General features: G+C 43.4%; 1 protein-coding gene across 2 annotated transcripts in view; it reads right to left on the bottom strand.

Annotated features, from left to right (window-relative positions):
* Nucleotides 1-806: 806 nt before the first annotated feature.
* The window catches only part of LOC115118066 (septin-8-A-like), a 41,310-nt gene continuing 21,498 nt past the window's right edge, over nucleotides 807-20,618 (bottom strand). The window contains exon 11 of one of the 2 annotated variants that reach the window (XM_065018361.1): nucleotides 807-1,765. In XM_065018361.1, the coding sequence (XP_064874433.1) occupies nucleotides 1,711-1,765 (55 nt within the window). In that variant the 3' untranslated portion in view covers nucleotides 807-1,710. Of the gene's footprint in view, nucleotides 1,766-13,505; nucleotides 14,054-20,618 lie in introns of those variants that run through there. The other variant, XM_065018362.1, reaches the window with a different exon arrangement.

The raw sequence follows: 20,618 nt of genomic DNA, 5'->3' as shown, positions 1-20,618 counted from the left end.
GGGTAAATAAACCCTGACAACAGCATGGATACATGGAACAGTCAGGGTAAATAAACCTGACAACAGCATGGATACATGGAACAGTCAGGGTAAATAAACCCTGACAACAGCATGGATACATGGAACAGTCAGGGTAAATAAACCCTGACAACAGCATGGATACATGGAACAGTCAGGGTAAATAAACCCTGACAACAGCATGGATACATGGAACAGTCAGGGTAAATAAACCCTGACAACAACATGGATACATGGAACAGTCAGGGTAAATAAACCCTGACAACAGCATGGATACATGGAACAGTCAGGGTAAATAAACCCTGACAACAACATGGATACATGGAACAGTCAGGGTAAATAAACCCTGACAACAGCATGGATACATGGAACAGTCAGGGTAAATAAACCCTGACAACAGCATGGATACATGGAACAGTCAGGGTAAATAAACCCTGACAACAGCATGGATACATGGAACAGTCAGGGTAAATAAACCCTGACAACAGCATGGATACATGGAACAGTCAGGGTAAATAAACCTGACAACAGCATGGATACATGGAACAGTCAGGGTAAATAAACCCTGACAACAGCATGGATACATGGAACAGTCAGGGTAAATAAACCCTGACAACAGCATGGATACATGGAACAGTCAGGGTAAATAAACCCTGACAACAGCATGGATACATGGAACAGTCAGGGTAAATAAACCCTGACAACAGCATGGATACATGGAACAGTCAGGGTAAATAAACCCTGACAACAGCATGGATACATGGAACAGTCAGGTAAATAAACCTGACAACAGCATGGATACATGGAACAGTCAGGGTAAATAAACCCTGACAACAGCATGGATACATGGAACAGTCAGGGTAAATAAACCCTGACAACAGCATGGATACATGGAACAGTCAGGGTAAATAAACCCTGACAACAACATGGAAAACACATTTATTAACCCAATGAACTACTTAATAAACTCTGGGGGATTTTCATCTGAAAATTGTTGTCTTGCAGCCTGAATGCCAGTCGGTTACTGCTCTCTTACCAACTGCTTTCTAGAACAGAAACAGACTGGCACCTCGGCTAGTTATCTTATGCTTATTGAAGAAAGTCATGCAGAGAAGCATGCTATAGAGCATCAGCTTTTATTCAACCAAAGTTGCATCCCCAATACCACCCTATATAATGCACTACTTTATAGCCCTATATATAGCCTATATACTTTCTGACTATTAGAGAACGTGTGTACTAATATGCTGAGCTGTATGGAAGACTCCAAGACTAGGTATTAGGTAAGAACATCACTTGAAGAGTTCAGGAAGGAGAGCACAGCAAAGCAAGGAATGCATCCCAAATGGCACTCTATTCCTTTTGTAATGCACTATTTTTGACCAGAGGCTTAGGTCAAAAGTAGTGCACATTATAGGGAATAGGGTGCCACCCTGGTCAAAAGTAGTGCACATTATAGGGAATAGGGTGCCACCCTGGTCAAAAGTAGTGCACATTATAGGGAATAGGGTGCCACCCTGGTCAAAAGTAGTGCACATTATAGGGAATAGGGTGCCATTTAGGATGCACATATTTTTACAAAAATGTAGCTTCGAATCACACTGTAAAAAATAGTAAGCTCAATAGATTGTTAATTGTCAATAGGGGAAGAATAAAACAGCCATCCTTTTGGCGTGGTAGAAAGTCAGTCTTCTAATTTAAATTCCTTCCTGCTGTTAGGGAGCACGCAGACGGAAGACTAAAGAAGCTATGAAAAGAAAAAGAAAAACCTCAGGTCATTGATTTGAACAGGAGACAAGCAGGCAGGCTAGCATACACAAGCATACATACTGCATGCCCAGGAAAGTTATAATGCATTAACAGAACATTAGCCTATACTACTTGACAAACTATACTACTTTGACATTCTCTGAACCTATACTCAATGGGAATTGTGTACGGTACATTTATGGACATGACGATTATATAACTAAAAGTAGGCTACACGTAAGCTAGTATTTTAAAAGGACCAGTATTTTGCATGTGGCAATCACAAGACTAATTGTTCACTACATAATTACCCCTCGCTTGAAGCAGGTTAATACTATGACAATACCTGCTATTCATTGATTCATTGCCTGGGAACAATACAACAAAATCTCCCTTATGTAACTCAGATAACCCAATAATAACTAGCCTGGTAACAAACCTGTTTGTGCTCTTGTATACTCCACTGCTCATTGTTAAGCCATACATACACGTTACAGTAGGCATGATAGCACAAACAGACTAGCACTCAGGTTCAAATCAAATCAGATTCAAGTCATTGGTGGGAGAAATGCAGGGTTGGGAGAAGAAAAAAAAACTTTGACCCACAAACACCACAGACAATCAGGTCTTGGTTAACATCACAGACAACCAGGTCTTGGTTAACATCACAGACAACCAGGTCTTGGTTAACATCACAGTCAACCAGGTATTGGTTAACATCACAGTCAACCAGGTCTTGGTTAGCATCACATACAACCAGGTCTTGGTTAACATCACAGACAACCAGGTCTTGGTTAACATCACAGTCAACCAGGTCTTGGTTAACATCACAGTCAACCAGGTCTTGGTTAGCATCACATACAACCAGGTCTTGGTTAACACCACATACAACCAGGTCTTGGTTAACATCACAGACAACCAGGTCTTGGTTAACATCACAGACAACCAGGTCTTGGTTAACATCACAGACAACCAGGTCTTGGTTAACATCACAGACAACCAGGTCTTGGTTAACATCACAGACAACCAGGTCTTGGTTAACATCACAGACAACCAGGTCTTCGTTAACATCACAGACAACCAGGTCTTGGTTAACACCACAGACAACCAGGTCTTGGTTAACATCACAGACAACCAGGTCTTGGTTAACATCACAGTCAACCAGGTCTTGGTTAACGTCACATACAACCAGGTCTTGGTTAACACCACAGTCAACCAGGTCTTGGTTAACACCACAGTCAACCACGTTTTGGGTATTTTAAAGATGCCCTACTACATCTGATCATGCAGCCACCCAACCTCCTTGCTCCGGCCAAACGCTACGTCACGCCCACAGACGTTAGCTTCCTCTCAGCAATGAGTCTGGATCTGAGTAACTCCCAGACGATGTCTAGAACGGATTTCTGATTGGTCCCTGAAACCGATGTGTTGAGCCAGAACACACTTGGTTAAAGCAGTGTTTTTAAAATGTGTCATTGGCTTTGATACTCTGATTGGTTAGAGATGATCCAATCGCTGATGACTGACTATGTTTTGTACAACACCCCTCATTATGACGTCGCCACAAACGACTTCAATGACGGCCGTCTCAGACTGAACTACGTAGTGAACGATAGAGCAACGGAAGACTTCAGTTTGAGTCGTCAGCCAAGCGATACAGGACAGAGAAGTGATCCGTGTGGCTGGTAAAACTCAGGAATTCCATTTATACATTATACACATAGGCTATAAATATACGACATTGATAAATCCATGATTCACCTTCTGAAGTCCCAGAGCAATGCATATACACGGCCCAAGTGAACACCGTTTTACTTCTTTATTGGAATGAAAAGGCATACAGAGGTCTTCTCTCTCCCTTTAACAGTTACATTCAGAGAACAAACAGCAGTCAGAGGCATGTTCTACAGCTCTGTATGCCATAGCTCCTTTTGCATATTTAATTCAATTGTATAGAATGGTAGCTTTCACCCTTATTGCATAGTATAGTTGCCATGGAGCCCTAATAGCAGCCTAAGCATAGAGCTCCTGTAAAATGTACACATACACTACCGGTCAAAAGTCAAAACACCTACTCATTCAAGGGTTTTTCTTTATTTTTTACAATTTCCTACATTGTAGAATAATGGTGAAGACATCAACACTATGAAATAAAGCGCATGGAATCATGTATTAACCTCCCAAAAAAATCTATAAAATCAACATTGATTTTATATTTGAGATTTTTCAAATAGCCACCCTTTGCCTTGATGACAGCTTTGCAGCGTCACCTGGAATGCTTTTCCAACCGTCTTGAAGGAGTTCCCACATTTGCTGAGCCCTTGTTGGCTGCTTTTCCTTCACTCCGCAGTCCAACTCATCCCAAACCATTTCAATTGGGTTGAGGTTGGGGGATTGTGGAGGCCAGGCCATCTGATGCAGCACTCCATCACTCTCCTTCTTGGTAAAATAGCCCTTACACACAGCCTGGAGGTGTGTTGCGTCATTGTTCTGCTGAAAAACAAATGACAGTGGGACTAAACCCAAACCAGATGTGATGGCGTATCGCTGCAGAATTCTGTGGTAGACATGCTGGTAAGGTGTGCCTTGAATTCTAAATACATCTCAGACCGTGTCACCAGTAAAGCACCCCCACACCATAACACCTCCTCCTCCATGCTTTACGGTGGGAAATACACATGTGGAGATCATCCGTTCACCAACACAGCGTCTCACAAAGACACGGTGGATGGAACCAAAAATCTCCAATTTGGACTCCAATCCAAAGGACAAATTTCCACCGGTCGAATGTCTATTGCTCGTGTTTCTTGGCCCAAGGAAATCTCTTATTATTATTGGTGTCCTTTAGTAGTGGTTTCTTTGCAGCAATTTGACCATGAAGGCCTGATTCACACAGTCTCCTCTGAACAGTTGATGTTGACATGTGTCTGTTACTTGATGTTTGAAGCATTTATTTGGGCTGCAATTTCTGCGGCTGGTAACTCTAATGAACTAATCCTCTGCAGCAGAGGTGACTCTGGGTCTTCCTTTCCTGTGGAGGTCCTCATGAGAGACAGGTAACTCTAATGAACTAATCCTCTGCAGCAAAGGTGACTCTGGGTCTTCCTTTCCTGTGGAGGTCCTCATGAGAGCCAATTTCATCATATCACTTGATGGTTTTTGCGACTGCACTTTAAGAAATGTTCAAAGTTCTTGAAATGTTCCGTATTGACCAACCTTTATGTCTTAAAGTAATGGACTGTTGTTTCTCTTTGCTTATTTGAGCTGTTCTTGCCATAATATGGACTTGGTCTTTTACCAAATAGGGCTATCTTCTGTATACCTGTCACGACTTCCGCCGAGGTTGGCTCCCCTGCCTGTTCGGGTGGTGCTCGGCGGTCGTCGTCACCGTCCCACTAGCCACTACCGATCCCTTTTTCGTTTGTCTGTTGGTTTTGTCTTGTTAGTTTCACCTGTGTGTATTTTAGTTTAATTAGTGTCCTTATATATAGTAGGTTGTCCCGCCCTTGTTTTGTGCGGGATTGTTTTTGTTACTCTGTTGTATGGTGGTTTTCGTGTGGTTATTCTCCGGACTATTTTGGTCCTGTGTTTGGGCTGGTCTATTGTATGCGCCCTGTGTGTTGGCGTGACCGTTTTTGTGAGCCGGAGAATAAATTGACAATCTACTGAACCCTGCTCTCTGCGCCTGATTCCACCCACCAGTCCTAGTAAATCGTGACAATACCCCCCTACCTTGTCACAACACAACAGATTGGCTCAAACACATTAAAGAGGAAAGAAATTCCACAAATCTACTTAAGGCACACCTGTTAATTGAAATGCATTCCAGGTGACTACCTCATTAAGCTGGTTGAGAGAATGCCAAGAGTGTGCAAAGCTGTCATCAAGGCAAAGTGTGGCTATTTGAAGAATCTCAAATATAAAATATATTTAGATACTTTTTTGGTTACTATATGATTCCATGTGTTATTTCATAGTTTTGATGTTGTTACTATTATTCTACAATGTAGAAAATAGTCCAAATAAAGAAAAACCCTTGAATGAGTAAACTTTTGACCGGTAGTGTATATACACACAAAAGTATGTGGACACCCCTTCAAATTAGTGGCTTCTGCTATTTCAGCCACACCCGTTGCTGACAGGTGTATAAAAATCGAGCACACAGCCATGAAATCACAACTGGCAAACATTGGCAGTAGAATGGCCCGCACTGAAGAGCTCAGTGATTTTCAACGTGGCACCGTCATAAGATGCCACCTTTCCAACAAGTCAGTTTGTAAAATCTCTGCCCTGCTAGAGCTGCCCTGGTCAACTGTAAGTGTTATTGTGAAGTGGAAAAGTCTAGGCACAACAACGGCTCAGCCAGGAAGTGGTAGGTCACACAAGCTCACAGAACGGGACCACGGAGTGCTGAATCCCGTAGCGCGTAAATATCATCTGTCCTCGGTTGTAACACTCACTACCAAGTTCCAACCTGTCCTCTGTTGTAACACCCACTATCAAGTTCCAAACTGTCCTCTGTTGTAACACCCACTACCAAGTTCCAACCTGTCCTCTGTTGTAACACTCACTACCAAGTTCCAAACTGTCCTCTGTTGTAACACTCACTACCAAGTTCCAAACTGTCCTCTGTTGTAACACCCACTACCAAGTTCCAAACTGTCCTCTGTTGTAACACTCACTACCAAGTTCCAACCTGTCCTCTGTTGTAACACCCACTACCAAGTTCCAAACTGTCCTCTGTTGTAACACTCACTACCAAGTTCCAAACTGTCCTCTGTTGTAACACCCACTACCAAGTTCCAAACTGTCCTCTGTTGTAACACCCACTACCAAGTTCCAAACTGTCCTCTGTTGTAACACCCACTACCAAGTTCCAACCTGTCCTCTGTTGTAACACCCACTACCAAGTTCCAAACTGTCCTCTGTTGTAACACTCACTACCAAGTTCCAAACTGTCCTCTGTTGTAACACCCACTACCAAGTTCCAAACTGTCCTCTGTTGTAACACTCACTACCAAGTTCCAAACTGTCCTCTGTTGTAACACTCACTACCAAGTTCCAAACTGTCCTCTGTTGTAACACTCACTACCAAGTTCCAAACTGTCCTCTGTTGCAACACTCACTACCAAGTTCCAAACTGTCCTCTGTTGTAACACCCACTACCAAGTTCCAACCTGTCCTCTGTTGCAACACTCACTACCAAGTTCCAAACTGTCCTCTGTTGTAACACCCACTACCAAGTTCCAAACTGTCCTCTGTTGTAACCCTCACTACCAAGTTCCAAACAGCATCTGTTACAACACTCACTACCAAGTTCCAAACTGTCCTCTGTTGTAACCCTCACTACCAAGTTCCAAACTGTCCTCTGTTGTAACACTCACTACCAAGTTCCAACCTGTCCTCTGTTGTAACACTCACTACCAAGTTCCAAACTGTCCTCTGTTGCAACACTCACTACCAAGTTCCAAACTGTCCTCTGTTGTAACCCTCACTACCAAGTTCCAAACTGTCCTCTGTTGTAACCCTCACTACCAAGTTCCAAACTGTCCTCTGTTGCAACACTCACTACCAAGTTCCAAACTGTCCTCTGTTGTAACACCCACTACCAAGTTCCAACCTGTCCTCTGTTGTAACACCCACTACCAAGTTCCAACCTGTCCTCTGTTGTAACACTCACTACCAAGTTCCAACCTGTCCTCTGTTGTAACACTCACTACCAAGTTCCAAACTGTCCTCTGTTGTAACACTCACTACCAAGTTCCAAACTGTCCTCTGTTGTAACACTCACTACCAAGTTCCAAACTGTCCTCTGTTGTAACACTCACTACCAAGTTCCAAACTGTCCTCTGTTGTAACACTCACTACCAAGTTCCAACCTGTCCTCTGTTGTAACACTCACTACCAAGTTCCAAACTGTCCTCTGTTGCAACACTCACTACCAAGTTCCAACCTGTCCTCTGTTGTAACACTCACTACCAAGTTCCAACCTGTCCTCTGTTGTAACACTCACTACCAAGTTCCAACCTGTCCTCTGTTGTAACACTCACTACCAAGTTCCAAACTGTCCTCTGTTGTAACACTCACTACCAAGTTCCAACCTGTCCTCTGTTGTAACACTCACTACCAAGTTCCAACCTGTCCTCTGTTGTAACACCCACTACCAAGTTCCAACCTGTCCTCTGTTGTAACACTCACTACCAAGTTCCAAACTGTCCTCTGTTGTAACACCCACTACCAAGTTCCAACCTGTCCTCTGTTGTAACACTCACTACCAAGTTCCAAACTGTCCTCTGTTGTAACACTCACTACCAAGTTCCAAACTGTCCTCTGTTGTAACACTCACTACCAAGTTCCAAACTGTCCTCTGTTGTAACACCCACTACCAAGTTCCAAACTGTCCTCTGTTGCAACACTCACTACCAAGTTCCAAACTGTCCTCTGTTGTAACACTCACTACCAAGTTCCAAACTGTCCTCTGTTGTAACACCCACTACCAAGTTCCAAACTGTCCTCTGTTGTAACACTCACTACCAAGTTCCAAACTGTCCTCTGTTGTAACACTCACTACCAAGTTCCAAACTGTCCTCTGTTGTAACACCCACTACCAAGTTCCAAACTGTCCTCTGTTGTAACACTCACTACCAAGTTCCAAACTGTCCTCTGTTGTAACACTCACTACCAAGTTCCAACCTGTCCTCTGTTGTAACACCCACTACCAAGTTCCAAACTGTCCTCTGTTGCAACACTCACTACCAAGTTCCAAACTGTCCTCTGTTGTAACACCCACTACCAAGTTCCAAACTGTCCTCTGTTGTAACACCCACTACCAAGTTCCAAACTGTCCTCTGTTGTAACACCCACTACCAAGTTCCAAACTGTCCTCTGTTGTAACACCCACTACCAAGTTCCAAACTGTCCTCTGTTGTAACACCCACTACCAAGTTCCAAACTGTCCTCTGTTGTAACACTCACTACCAAGTTCCAAACTGTCCTCTGTTGTAACACCCACTACCAAGTTCCAAACTGTCCTCTGTTGTAACACTCACTATCAAGTTCCAAACTGTCCTCTGTTGTAACACTCACTACCAAGTTCCAACCTGTCCTCTGTTGTAACACTCACTACCAAGTTCCAAACTGTCCTCTGTTGTAACACCCACTACCAAGTTCCAAACTGTCCTCTGTTGTAACACTCACTATCAAGTTCCAAACTGTCCTCTGTTGTAACACTCACTACCAAGTTCCAACCTGTCCTCTGTTGTAACACCCACTACCAAGTTCCAAACTGTCCTCTGTTGTAACACTCACTATCAAGTTCCAAACTGTCCTCTGTTGTAACACTCACTATCAAGTTCCAAACTGTCCTCTGTTGTAACACTCACTACCAAGTTCCAACCTGTCCTCTGTTGTAACACTCACTACCAAGTTCCAAACTGTCCTCTGTTGTAACACTCACTACCAAGTTCCAACCTGTCCTCTGTTGTAACACTCACTACCAAGTTCCAAACTGTCCTCTGTTGTAACACTCACTATCAAGTTCCAAACTGTCCTCTGTTGTAACACTCACTATCAAGTTCCAAACTGTCCTCTGTTGTAACACTCACTACCAAGTTCCAACCTGTCCTCTGTTGTAACACTCACTACCAAGTTCCAAACTGTCCTCTGTTGTAACACTCACTACCAAGTTCCAACCTGTCCTCTGTTGTAACACTCACTACCAAGTTCCAAACTGTCCTCTGTTGTAACACTCACTACCAAGTTCCAAACTGTCCTCTGTTGTAACACCCACTACCAAGTTCCAAACTGTCCTCTGTTGTAACACTCACTACCAAGTTCCAAACTGTCCTCTGTTGTAACACTCACTACCAAGTTCCAACCTGTCCTCTGTTGTAACACCCACTACCAAGTTCCAAACTGTCCTCTGTTGCAACACTCACTACCAAGTTCCAAACTGTCCTCTGTTGTAACACCCACTACCAAGTTCCAAACTGTCCTCTGTTGTAACACTCACTACCAAGTTCCAAACTGTCCTCTGTTGTAACACCCACTACCAAGTTCCAAACTGTCCTCTGTTGTAACACTCACTACCAAGTTCCAAACTGTCCTCTGTTGTAACACTCACTACCAAGTTCCAACCTGTCCTCTGTTGTAACACCCACTACCAAGTTCCAAACTGTCCTCTGTTGCAACACTCACTACCAAGTTCCAAACTGTCCTCTGTTGTAACACCCACTACCAAGTTCCAAACTGTCCTCTGTTGTAACACTCACTACCAAGTTCCAAACTGTCCTCTGTTGTAACACTCACTACCAAGTTCCAAACTGTCCTCTGTTGTAACACCCACTACCAAGTTCCAAACTGTCCTCTGTTGTAACACTCACTACCAAGTTCCAAACTGTCCTCTGTTGTAACACTCACTACCAAGTTCCAACCTGTCCTCTGTTGTAACACCCACTACCAAGTTCCAAACTGTCCTCTGTTGCAACACTCACTACCAAGTTCCAAACTGTCCTCTGTTGTAACACCCACTACCAAGTTCCAAACTGTCCTCTGTTGTAACACCCACTACCAAGTTCCAAACTGTCCTCTGTTGTAACACCCACTACCAAGTTCCAAACTGTCCTCTGTTGTAACACCCACTACCAAGTTCCAAACTGTCCTCTGTTGTAACACCCACTACCAAGTTCCAAACTGTCCTCTGTTGTAACACTCACTACCAAGTTCCAAACTGTCCTCTGTTGTAACACCCACTACCAAGTTCCAAACTGTCCTCTGTTGTAACACTCACTATCAAGTTCCAAACTGTCCTCTGTTGTAACACTCACTACCAAGTTCCAACCTGTCCTCTGTTGTAACACTCACTACCAAGTTCCAAACTGTCCTCTGTTGTAACACCCACTACCAAGTTCCAAACTGTCCTCTGTTGTAACACTCACTATCAAGTTCCAAACTGTCCTCTGTTGTAACACTCACTACCAAGTTCCAACCTGTCCTCTGTTGTAACACCCACTACCAAGTTCCAAACTGTCCTCTGTTGTAACACTCACTATCAAGTTCCAAACTGTCCTCTGTTGTAACACTCACTATCAAGTTCCAAACTGTCCTCTGTTGTAACACTCACTACCAAGTTCCAACCTGTCCTCTGTTGTAACACTCACTACCAAGTTCCAAACTGTCCTCTGTTGTAACACTCACTACCAAGTTCCAACCTGTCCTCTGTTGTAACACTCACTACCAAGTTCCAAACTGTCCTCTGTTGTAACACTCACTATCAAGTTCCAAACTGTCCTCTGTTGTAACACTCACTATCAAGTTCCAAACTGTCCTCTGTTGTAACACTCACTACCAAGTTCCAACCTGTCCTCTGTTGTAACACTCACTACCAAGTTCCAAACTGTCCTCTGTTGTAACACTCACTACCAAGTTCCAACCTGTCCTCTGTTGTAACACTCACTACCAAGTTCCAAACTGTCCTCTGTTGTAACACTCACTACCAAGTTCCAAACTGTCCTCTGTTGTAACACTCACTACCAAGTTCCAAACTGTCCTCTGTTGTAACACCCACTACCAAGTTCCAAACTGTCCTCTGTTGTAACACCCACTACCAAGTTCCAACCTGTCCTCTGTTGTAACACCCACTACCAAGTTCCAAACTGTCCTCTGTTGTAACACTCACTACCAAGTTCCAAACTGTCCTCTGTTGTAACACCCACTACCAAGTTCCAAACTGTCCTCTGTTGTAACACTCACTACCAAGTTCCAAACTGTCCTCTGTTGTAACACTCACTACCAAGTTCCAAACTGTCCTCTGTTGTAACACTCACTACCAAGTTCCAAACTGTCCTCTGTTGCAACACTCACTACCAAGTTCCAAACTGTCCTCTGTTGTAACACTCACTACCAAGTTCCAAACTGTCCTCTGTTGTAACACTCACTACCAAGTTCCAAACTGTCCTCTGTTGCAACACTCACTACCAAGTTCCAAACTGTCCTCTGTTGTAACACCCACTACCAAGTTCCAACCTGTCCTCTGTTGCAACACTCACTACCAAGTTCCAAACTGTCCTCTGTTGTAACACCCACTACCAAGTTCCAACCTGTCCTCTGTTGTAACCCTCACTACCAAGTTCCAACCTGTCCTCTGTTGTAACACTCACTACCAAGTTCCAAACTGTCCTCTGTTGTAACCCTCACTACCAAGTTCCAAACAGCATCTGTTGCAACACTCACTACCAAGTTCCAAACTGTCCTCTGTTGTAACCCTCACTACCAAGTTCCAAACTGTCCTCTGTTGTAACACTCACTACCAAGTTCCAACCTGTCCTCTGTTGTAACACTCACTACCAAGTTCCAAACTGTCCTCTGTTGTAACACTCACTACCAAGTTCCAAACTGTCCTCTGTTGTAACACCCACTACCAAGTTCCAAACTGTCCTCTGTTGTAACACTCACTACCGAGTTCCAAACTGTCCTCTGTTGTAACACTCACTACCGAGTTCCAAACTGTCCTCTGTTGTAACACCCACTACCAAGTTCCAAACTGTCCTCTGTTGTAACACCCACTACCGAGTTCCAAACTCCCTCTGGAAGCAATGTCAGCACAATAACTGTTCGTCGGGAGCTTCATTATATGGGTTTCCATGACCGAGCAGCCACACACACAAGCCTAAGATCACCATGTGCAATGCCAAGCATCGGCTGGAGTGTTATAAAGCTCACCGCCACTAGACTCTGGAGCAGTGGAAACTCGTTCTCCAGAGTGATGAATCACGCTTCACTATCTGGCAGTCCGACAGACAGAACTGGGTTTGGCAGATGTCAGGAGAACGCTACCTGCCTCAATGCATAGTGCCAACTGTAAAGTTTGGTGGAGGAGGAATAATGGTCTGGGGCTGTTTTTCATGGTTCGGGCTAGGCCCCTTAGTTACAGTGAAGGGAAATCTTAACGCTACATTATACAATGACATTCTAGATGATTCTATGCTAACCAACGTTGAGGCAACAGTTTGAGGAAGGTCCTTTCTTGTTTCAGCATGACAATGTCCCCATGCACAAAACGAGATCCATACAGAAATGGTTTGTCGAGATTAGTGTGGAAGAACTTGACTGTCCTCCACAGAGCCCTGACCTCAACCCCATCGAACACCTTTGGGAAGAATTGGAACGCAGACTGCGAGCCAGGCCTAATCGCCCAACATCAGAGCACAACCTCACTAATGCTCTTGTGACTGAATGGAAGCAAGTCCCCGCAGCAATGTTCCAACATCAAGTGGAAAGCCTTTCCAGAAGAGTAGAGGCTGTTGTAGCAGCAATGTTCCAACAGCTAGTGGAAAGCCTTTCCAGAAGAGTAGAGGCTGTTATAGCAGCGAAGGGCAGGGGGGGGACCAACTCCATATTTAATGCCCATGATTCTGGAATGAGATAGTCGACAAGCAGGTGTCCACATACTTTTGATCGATCGGGTGTGTGTATGTATGTATGTAGAGCGACTTTTTAGTGCCAAAAATAAGGGGTTAAATCCTTCCCAGAAGAGTGGAGGCTGTTATATATTGCTTGTTTGTTTTTGAAGCACATTGAGATTCTTTGAAAAGCGCTATAGAAATGTAATAAATTATTATTAAATATACTGTACTCTACCTAGCTACAGCATCATAAACTACTTCTTTATATATATATATATATATATATATATATATATATATAAAACAAACATAGTATTAATATGCATATATTCATATACAAGTTCTGTATTAATGTAAGACAGCAATGGATTAATTATTAGACTTTTCCCATGGTACGTTTCCCATGGTCCGTTTCCCATGGTAGATGGACACACGTTCAGACCAAGAATGTAAAACAACTTATGCTAAGTTGTCATAACAGAGTTCAGATTTTCTTTTCACAGTGCTTTTCACAGTGCTGACTCTTGTGGAATCAGCACCGGAGATAAAAGATGTCCCAAATGACACCCTATTGGTCCTGGTCAAAAGTAGTACACTATATACTGCAGGGAATAGGGTGTCATTTGGGACGTATTCATAAAGTCCACTGTGTATGGTCACTTTTCTGATCCTTGAATACACATAGGGGTTCACAGCCAGCTCATCATCACACATCTCTCTCACATGTAGTGCCGAAGAGGTGTGTCACTGAGGTCATTCATACAATTTCAGAATGAAAATAGTCCCTGAAGATAAAAGTGAAGATAAAATAAGTCCCTTGTTCCCATGGTGATGAAGATACACATTCCTGGTTGCCTTGGTGTTGCGGCGCGGCCATGAATCAACTGAAAGAGGGAAGAAAGAAAATATGGCAAAAAATATGGTAAAAATATGGTAAAAGGAACTTGTATAGAATTTGATAAATGAGTTGGAAAATCAAAGAAAAATATTGTATGTTAAAACAAAATACTAGGTTGAGAACGCTGCGTTAGCAATGATCGCAATTATTTCAACGTCATATCCGTTTCAGGTTTTACATAGTGAACAAAACTGTTATATGATACGTCCATCTTCGCACAAATGGTTATATTATGAAATACGGAAAGTGTCCAGTAGAGGGCACTATAACTTTCACATTAACGAGTCATCAGAGTCGTAGTCAATAGTCAACCTTCTTATTTCCTCACATTTCGTCACACTTTCTCCTCCTCATCAGCGTGCTTCTTAACAATTCCTGTCATCGAGACTCTATTAAGTTAAATGTCCAACAAGTCTCTGAGGTCTGAGGAGAGAGACCATTATTCCATTACAATAGACAGGCTGACACTGGAATAGAATCACAGACAGTAGCGTGTAACTATGCTTCTTTTTTATGCAAGATGTCTAACTGAACTGAATAGGCTACCATTTAAGATGTCTAACTGAACTGAATAGGCTACCATCTAAGATGTCTAACTGAACTGAATAGGCTGCCATCTAAGATGTCTAACTGAACTGAATAGGCTACCATCTAAGATGTCTAACTGAACTGAATAGGCTACCATCTAAGATGTCTAACTGAACTGAATAGACTACCATCTAAGATGTCTAACTGAACTGAATAGGCTACCATCTAAGATGTCTAACTGAACTGAATAGGCTACCATCTAAGATGTCTAACTGAACTGAATAGGCTACCATCTAAGATGTCTAACTGAACTGAATAGGCTACCATCTAAGATGTCTAACTGAACTGAATAGGCTACCATCTAAGATGTCTAACTGAACTGAATAGGCTGCCATCTAAGATGTCTAACTGAACTGAATAGGCTGCCATCTAAGATGTCTAACTGAACTGAATAGGCTACCATCTAAGATGTCTAACTGAACTGAATAGGCTACCATCTAAGATGTCTAACTGAACTGAATAGGCTACCATCTAAGATGTCGAACTGTGAACTGAATAGGCTACCATCTAAGATGTCGAACTGTGAACTGAATAGGCTACCATCTAAGATGTCTAACTGAACTGAATAGGCTGCCATCTAAGATGTCTAACTGAACTGAATAGGCTACCATCTAAGATGTCGAACTGTGAACTGAATAGGCTACCATCTAAGATGTCTAACTGAACTGAATAGGCTACCATCTAAGATGTCGAACTGTGAACTGAATAGGCTACCACTCCAAACCATTTAAGCGTCACCCAGAGACAAATATATAGGTCTCCGGGAGTGCCTAAACAGTGAATGACACATACAGTCCACAGCCTCTATGATAACACCATTCAAATGTAACTAGTGTTATCACAGTCTAGTCAATTATGTGTTATCATACACAGAGGCAGGGAGGAAAGACTAGTGTTACCCTATCAATTCCTATTGTGTAGATAAACACCAGTGACCCAGCCTAGCCTAGCTGAGACGCAGACTGACAGGTCACATTATGCAGAGACGGTCTGGTGGTGGTGGTGTGTAGTGTGTGTGTTATTGTGTTTTTATGTGTACTGCTATGCTTTATCTTGGCCAGGTCGCAGTTGCAAATGAGAACTTGTTCTCAACTAGCCTACCTGGTTAAATAAAGGTGTTCTCAACTAGCCTACCTGGTTAAATAAAGGTGTTCTCAACTAGCCTACCTGGTTAAATAAAGGTGTTCTCAACTAGCCTACCTGGTTAAATAAAGGTGTTCTCAACTAGCCTACCTGGTTAAATAAAGGTGTTCTCAACTAGCCTACCTGGTTAAATAAAGGTGTTCTCAACTAGCCTACCTGGTTAAATAAAGGTGTTCTCAACTAGCCTACCTGGTTAAATAAAGGTGTTCTCAACTAGCCTACCTGGTTAAATAAAGGTGTTCTCAACTAGCCTACCTGGTTAAATAAAGGTGTTCTCAACTAGCCTACCTGGTTAAATAAAGGTGTTCTCAACTAGCCTACCTGGTTAAATAAAGGTGTTCTCAACTAGCCTACCTGGTTAAATAAAGGTGTTCTCAACTAGCCTACCTGGTTAAATAAAGGTGTTCTCAACTAGCCTACCTGGTTAATTAAAGGTGTTCTCAACTAGCCTACCTGGTTAAATAAAGGTGTTCTCAACTAGCCTACCTGGTTAAATAAAGGTGTTCTCAACTAGCCTACCTGGTTAAATAAAGGTGAGAAAAAAATATATATGTGTGTGTGTTGCAGAACCACAAGCATCAGGCGGTGGGTGACAAAGAAAACTGTGACCTCCCCCACTGTCTGGGCACACAATGTCTGTCCCCCGTATCACAGTTTCCAAGCCAAGATGTCTCCTGGCACTGTAATGCTATATCATCAGTCACTTCCTGACTGCAACTGTGCTGTGTGAGTGTCGACTCCATAGAGACAGGCAGATCAGTCTGCTCCTATAATGTATTGCTCAGTTGAAGCTTGGCTATAGTGAGTCAATTGGTTATCCAGGTCTAAACCCTGACCCTGAAACCCTCAAGGACCCTCTGGAATTTAACACTTGCAGTGGAGATGCCAGATATCACCTAGAGCTCTAGTATATGAAACAATGGACTGAATGATAAACACAACAAATAAATTAACTAAAGGAGAGAGACACACACAGAGACTGAGACAGAGAGAGAGAGAGACAAGGTAAAGTGAAAAAGGAGAGAGACACACACAGACTGAGACAGAGAGAGAGAGAGAGACAAGGTAAAGTGAAAAAGGAGAGACACACACACAGACTGAGACAGAGAGAGAGAGAGAGACAAGGTCAAGTGAAAAAGGAGAGAGACACACACACAGACTGAGACAGAGAGAGAGAGAGACAAGGTAAAGTGAAAAAGGAGAGACACACACACAGACTGAGACAGAGAGAGAGAGAGAGACAAGGTCAAGTGAAAAAGGAGAGACACACACACAGACTGAGACAGAGAGAGAGAGAGAGACAAGGTAAAGTGAAAAAGGAGAGAGACACACACACAGACTGAGACAGAGAGAGAGAGAGAGAGACAAGGTAAAGTGAAAAAGGAGAGACACACACACAGACTGAGACAGAGAGAGAGAGAGAGAGACAAGGTAAAGTGAAAAAGGAGAGACACACACACAGACTGAGACAGAGAGAGAGAGAGAGACAAGGTAAAGTGAAAAAGGAGAGACACACACACAGACTGAGACAGAGAGAGAGACAGAGACAAGGTCAAGTGAAAAAGGAGAGAGACACACACACAGACTGAGACAGAGAGAGAGAGAGAGACAAGGTAAAGTGAAAAAGGAGAGACACACACACAGACTGAGACAGAGAGAGAGAGAGAGACAAGGTCAAGTGAAAAAGGAGAGAGACACACACAGACTGAGACAGAGAGAGAGAGAGAGACAAGGTCAAGTGAAAAAGGAGAGAGACACACACACAGACTGAGACAGAGAGAGAGAGAGAGAGACAAGGTAAAGTGAAAAAGGAGAGAGACACACACAGACTGAGACAGAGAGAGAGAGAGAGACAAGGTCAAGTGAAAAGGAGAGAGACACACACACAGACTGAGACAGAGAGAGAGAGACAAGGTAAAGTGAAAAAGGAGAGAGACACACACACAGACTGAGACAGAGAGAGAGAGAGACAAGGTAAAGTGAAAAAGGAGAGAGACACACACAGACTGAGACAGAGAGAGAGAGAGAGACAAGGTCAAGTGAAAAAGGAGAGAGACACACACACAGACTGAGACAGAGAGAGAGAGAGAGACAAGGTAAAGTGAAAAAGGAGAGAGACACACACACAGACTGAGACAGAGAGAGAGAGAGAGAGAGACAAGGTAAAGTGAAAAAGGAGAGAGACACACACACAGACTGAGACAGAGAGAGAGAGAGAGACAAGGTAAAGTGAAAAAGGAGAGAGACACACACAGACTGAGACAGAGAGAGAGAGAGAGACAAGGTAAAGTGAAAAAGGAGAGAGACACACACACAGACTGAGACAGAGAGAGAGAGAGAGACAAGGTAAAGTGAAAAAGGAGAGAGACACACACAGACTGAGACAGAGAGAGAGAGAGACAAGGTAAAGTGAAAAAGGAGAGAGACACACACACAGACTGAGACAGAGAGAGAGAGAGACAAGGTAAAGTGAAAAAGGAGAGAGACACACACACAGACTGAGACAGAGAGAGAGAGAGACAAGGTAAAGTGAAAAAGGAGAGAGACACACACAGACTGAGACAGAGAGAGAGAGAGAGACAAGGTAAAGTGAAAAAGGAGAGAGACACACACAGACTGAGACAGAGAGAGAGAGAGACAAGGTAAAGTGAAAAAGGAGAGAGACACACACACAGACTGAGACAGAGAGAGAGAGAGACAAGGTAAAGTGAAAAAGGAGAGAGACACACACACAGACTGAGACAGAGAGAGAGAGAGAGACAAGGTAAAGTGAAAAAGGAGAGAGACACACACACAGACTGAGACAGAGAGAGAGAGAGACAAGGTAAAGTGAAAAAGGAGAGACACACACACAGACTGAGACAGAGAGAGAGAGAGAGACAAGGTAAAGTGAAAAGGAGAGACACACACAGACTGAGACAGAGAGAGAGAGAGACAAGGTAAAGTGAAAAAGGAGAGACACACACACAGACTGAGACAGAGAGAGAGAGAGAGACAAGGTAAAGTGAAAAAGGAGAGACACACACACAGACTGAGACAGAGAGAGAGAGAGAGACAAGGTCAAGTGAAAAAGGAGAGAGACACACACACAGACTGAGACAGAGAGAGAGAGAGACAAGGTAAAGTGAAAAAGGAGAGACACACACACAGACTGAGACAGAGAGAGAGAGAGAGACAAGGTCAAGTGAAAAAGGAGAGAGACACACACAGACTGAGACAGAGAGAGAGAGAGAGACAAGGTCAAGTGAAAAAGGAGAGAGACACACACACAGACTGAGACAGAGAGAGAGAGAGACAAGGTAAAGTGAAAAAGGAGAGAGACACACACAGACTGAGACAGAGAGAGAGAGAGAGACAAGGTCAAGTGAAAAAGGAGAGAGACACACACACAGACTGAGACAGAGAGAGAGAGAGACAAGGTAAAGTGAAAAAGGAGAGAGACACACACACAGACTGAGACAGAGAGAGAGAGAGACAAGGTAAAGTGAAAAAGGAGAGACACACACACAGACTGAGACAGAGAGAGAGAGAGAGACAAGGTAAAGTGAAAAAGGAGAGACACACACACAGACTGAGACAGAGAGAGAGAGAGACAAGGTAAAGTGAAAAAGGAGAGACACACACACAGACTGAGACAGAGAGAGAGAGAGAGACAAGGTAAAGTGAAAAAGGAGAGACACACACACAGACTGAGACAGAGAGAGAGAGAGACAAGGTCAAGTGAAAAAGGAGAGAGACACACACACAGACTGAGACAGAGAGAGAGAGAGACAAGGTAAAGTGAAAAAGGAGAGACACACACACAGACTGAGACAGAGAGAGAGAGAGAGACAAGGTCAAGTGAAAAAGGAGAGAGACACACACAGACTGAGACAGAGAGAGAGAGAGAGACAAGGTCAAGTGAAAAAGGAGAGAGACACACACACAGACTGAGACAGAGAGAGAGAGAGACAAGGTAAAGTGAAAAAGGAGAGAGACACACACAGACTGAGACAGAGAGAGAGAGAGAGACAAGGTCAAGTGAAAAAGGAGAGAGACACACACAGACTGAGACAGAGAGAGAGAGAGACAAGGTAAAGTGAAAAAGGAGAGAGACACACACACAGACTGAGACAGAGAGAGAGAGAGACAAGGTAAAGTGAAAAAGGAGAGAGACACACACACAGACTGAGACAGAGAGAGAGAGAGAGACAAGGTCAAGTGAAAAAGGAGAGAGACACACACACAGACTGAGACAGAGAGAGAGAGAGAGAGAGACAAGGTCAAGTGAAAAAGGAGAGAGACACACACACAGACTGAGACAGAGAGAGAGAGAGACAAGGTAAAGTGAAAAAGGAGAGAGACACACACAGACTGAGACAGAGAGAGAGAGAGAGACAAGGTAAAGTGAAAAAGGAGAGAGACACACACACAGACTGAGACAGAGAGAGAGAGAGAGACAAGGTAAAGTGAAAAGGAGAGAGACACACAGACTGAGACAGAGAGAGAGAGAGACAAGGTAAAGTGAAAAAGGAGAGAGACACACACACAGACTGAGACAGAGAGAGAGAGAGACAAGGTAAAGTGAAAAAGGAGAGAGACACACACACAGACTGAGACAGAGAGAGAGAGAGACAAGGTAAAGTGAAAAAGGAGAGAGACACACACACAGACTGAGACAGAGAGAGAGAGAGAGACAAGGTAAAGTGAAAAAGGAGAGAGACACACACAGACTGAGACAGAGAGAGAGAGAGACAAGGTAAAGTGAAAAAGGAGAGAGACACACACACAGACTGAGACAGAGAGAGAGAGAGACAAGGTAAAGTGAAAAAGGAGAGAGA

The sequence above is a fragment of the Oncorhynchus nerka genome, linkage group LG5, assembly GCF_034236695.1.
Source record: "Oncorhynchus nerka isolate Pitt River linkage group LG5, Oner_Uvic_2.0, whole genome shotgun sequence".
Classification (NCBI taxonomy): Eukaryota; Metazoa; Chordata; class Actinopteri; order Salmoniformes; family Salmonidae; genus Oncorhynchus; species Oncorhynchus nerka.
Note: the sequence above shows the minus strand (reverse complement) of the source record. Positions and strands in the feature narration are given on the sequence as shown.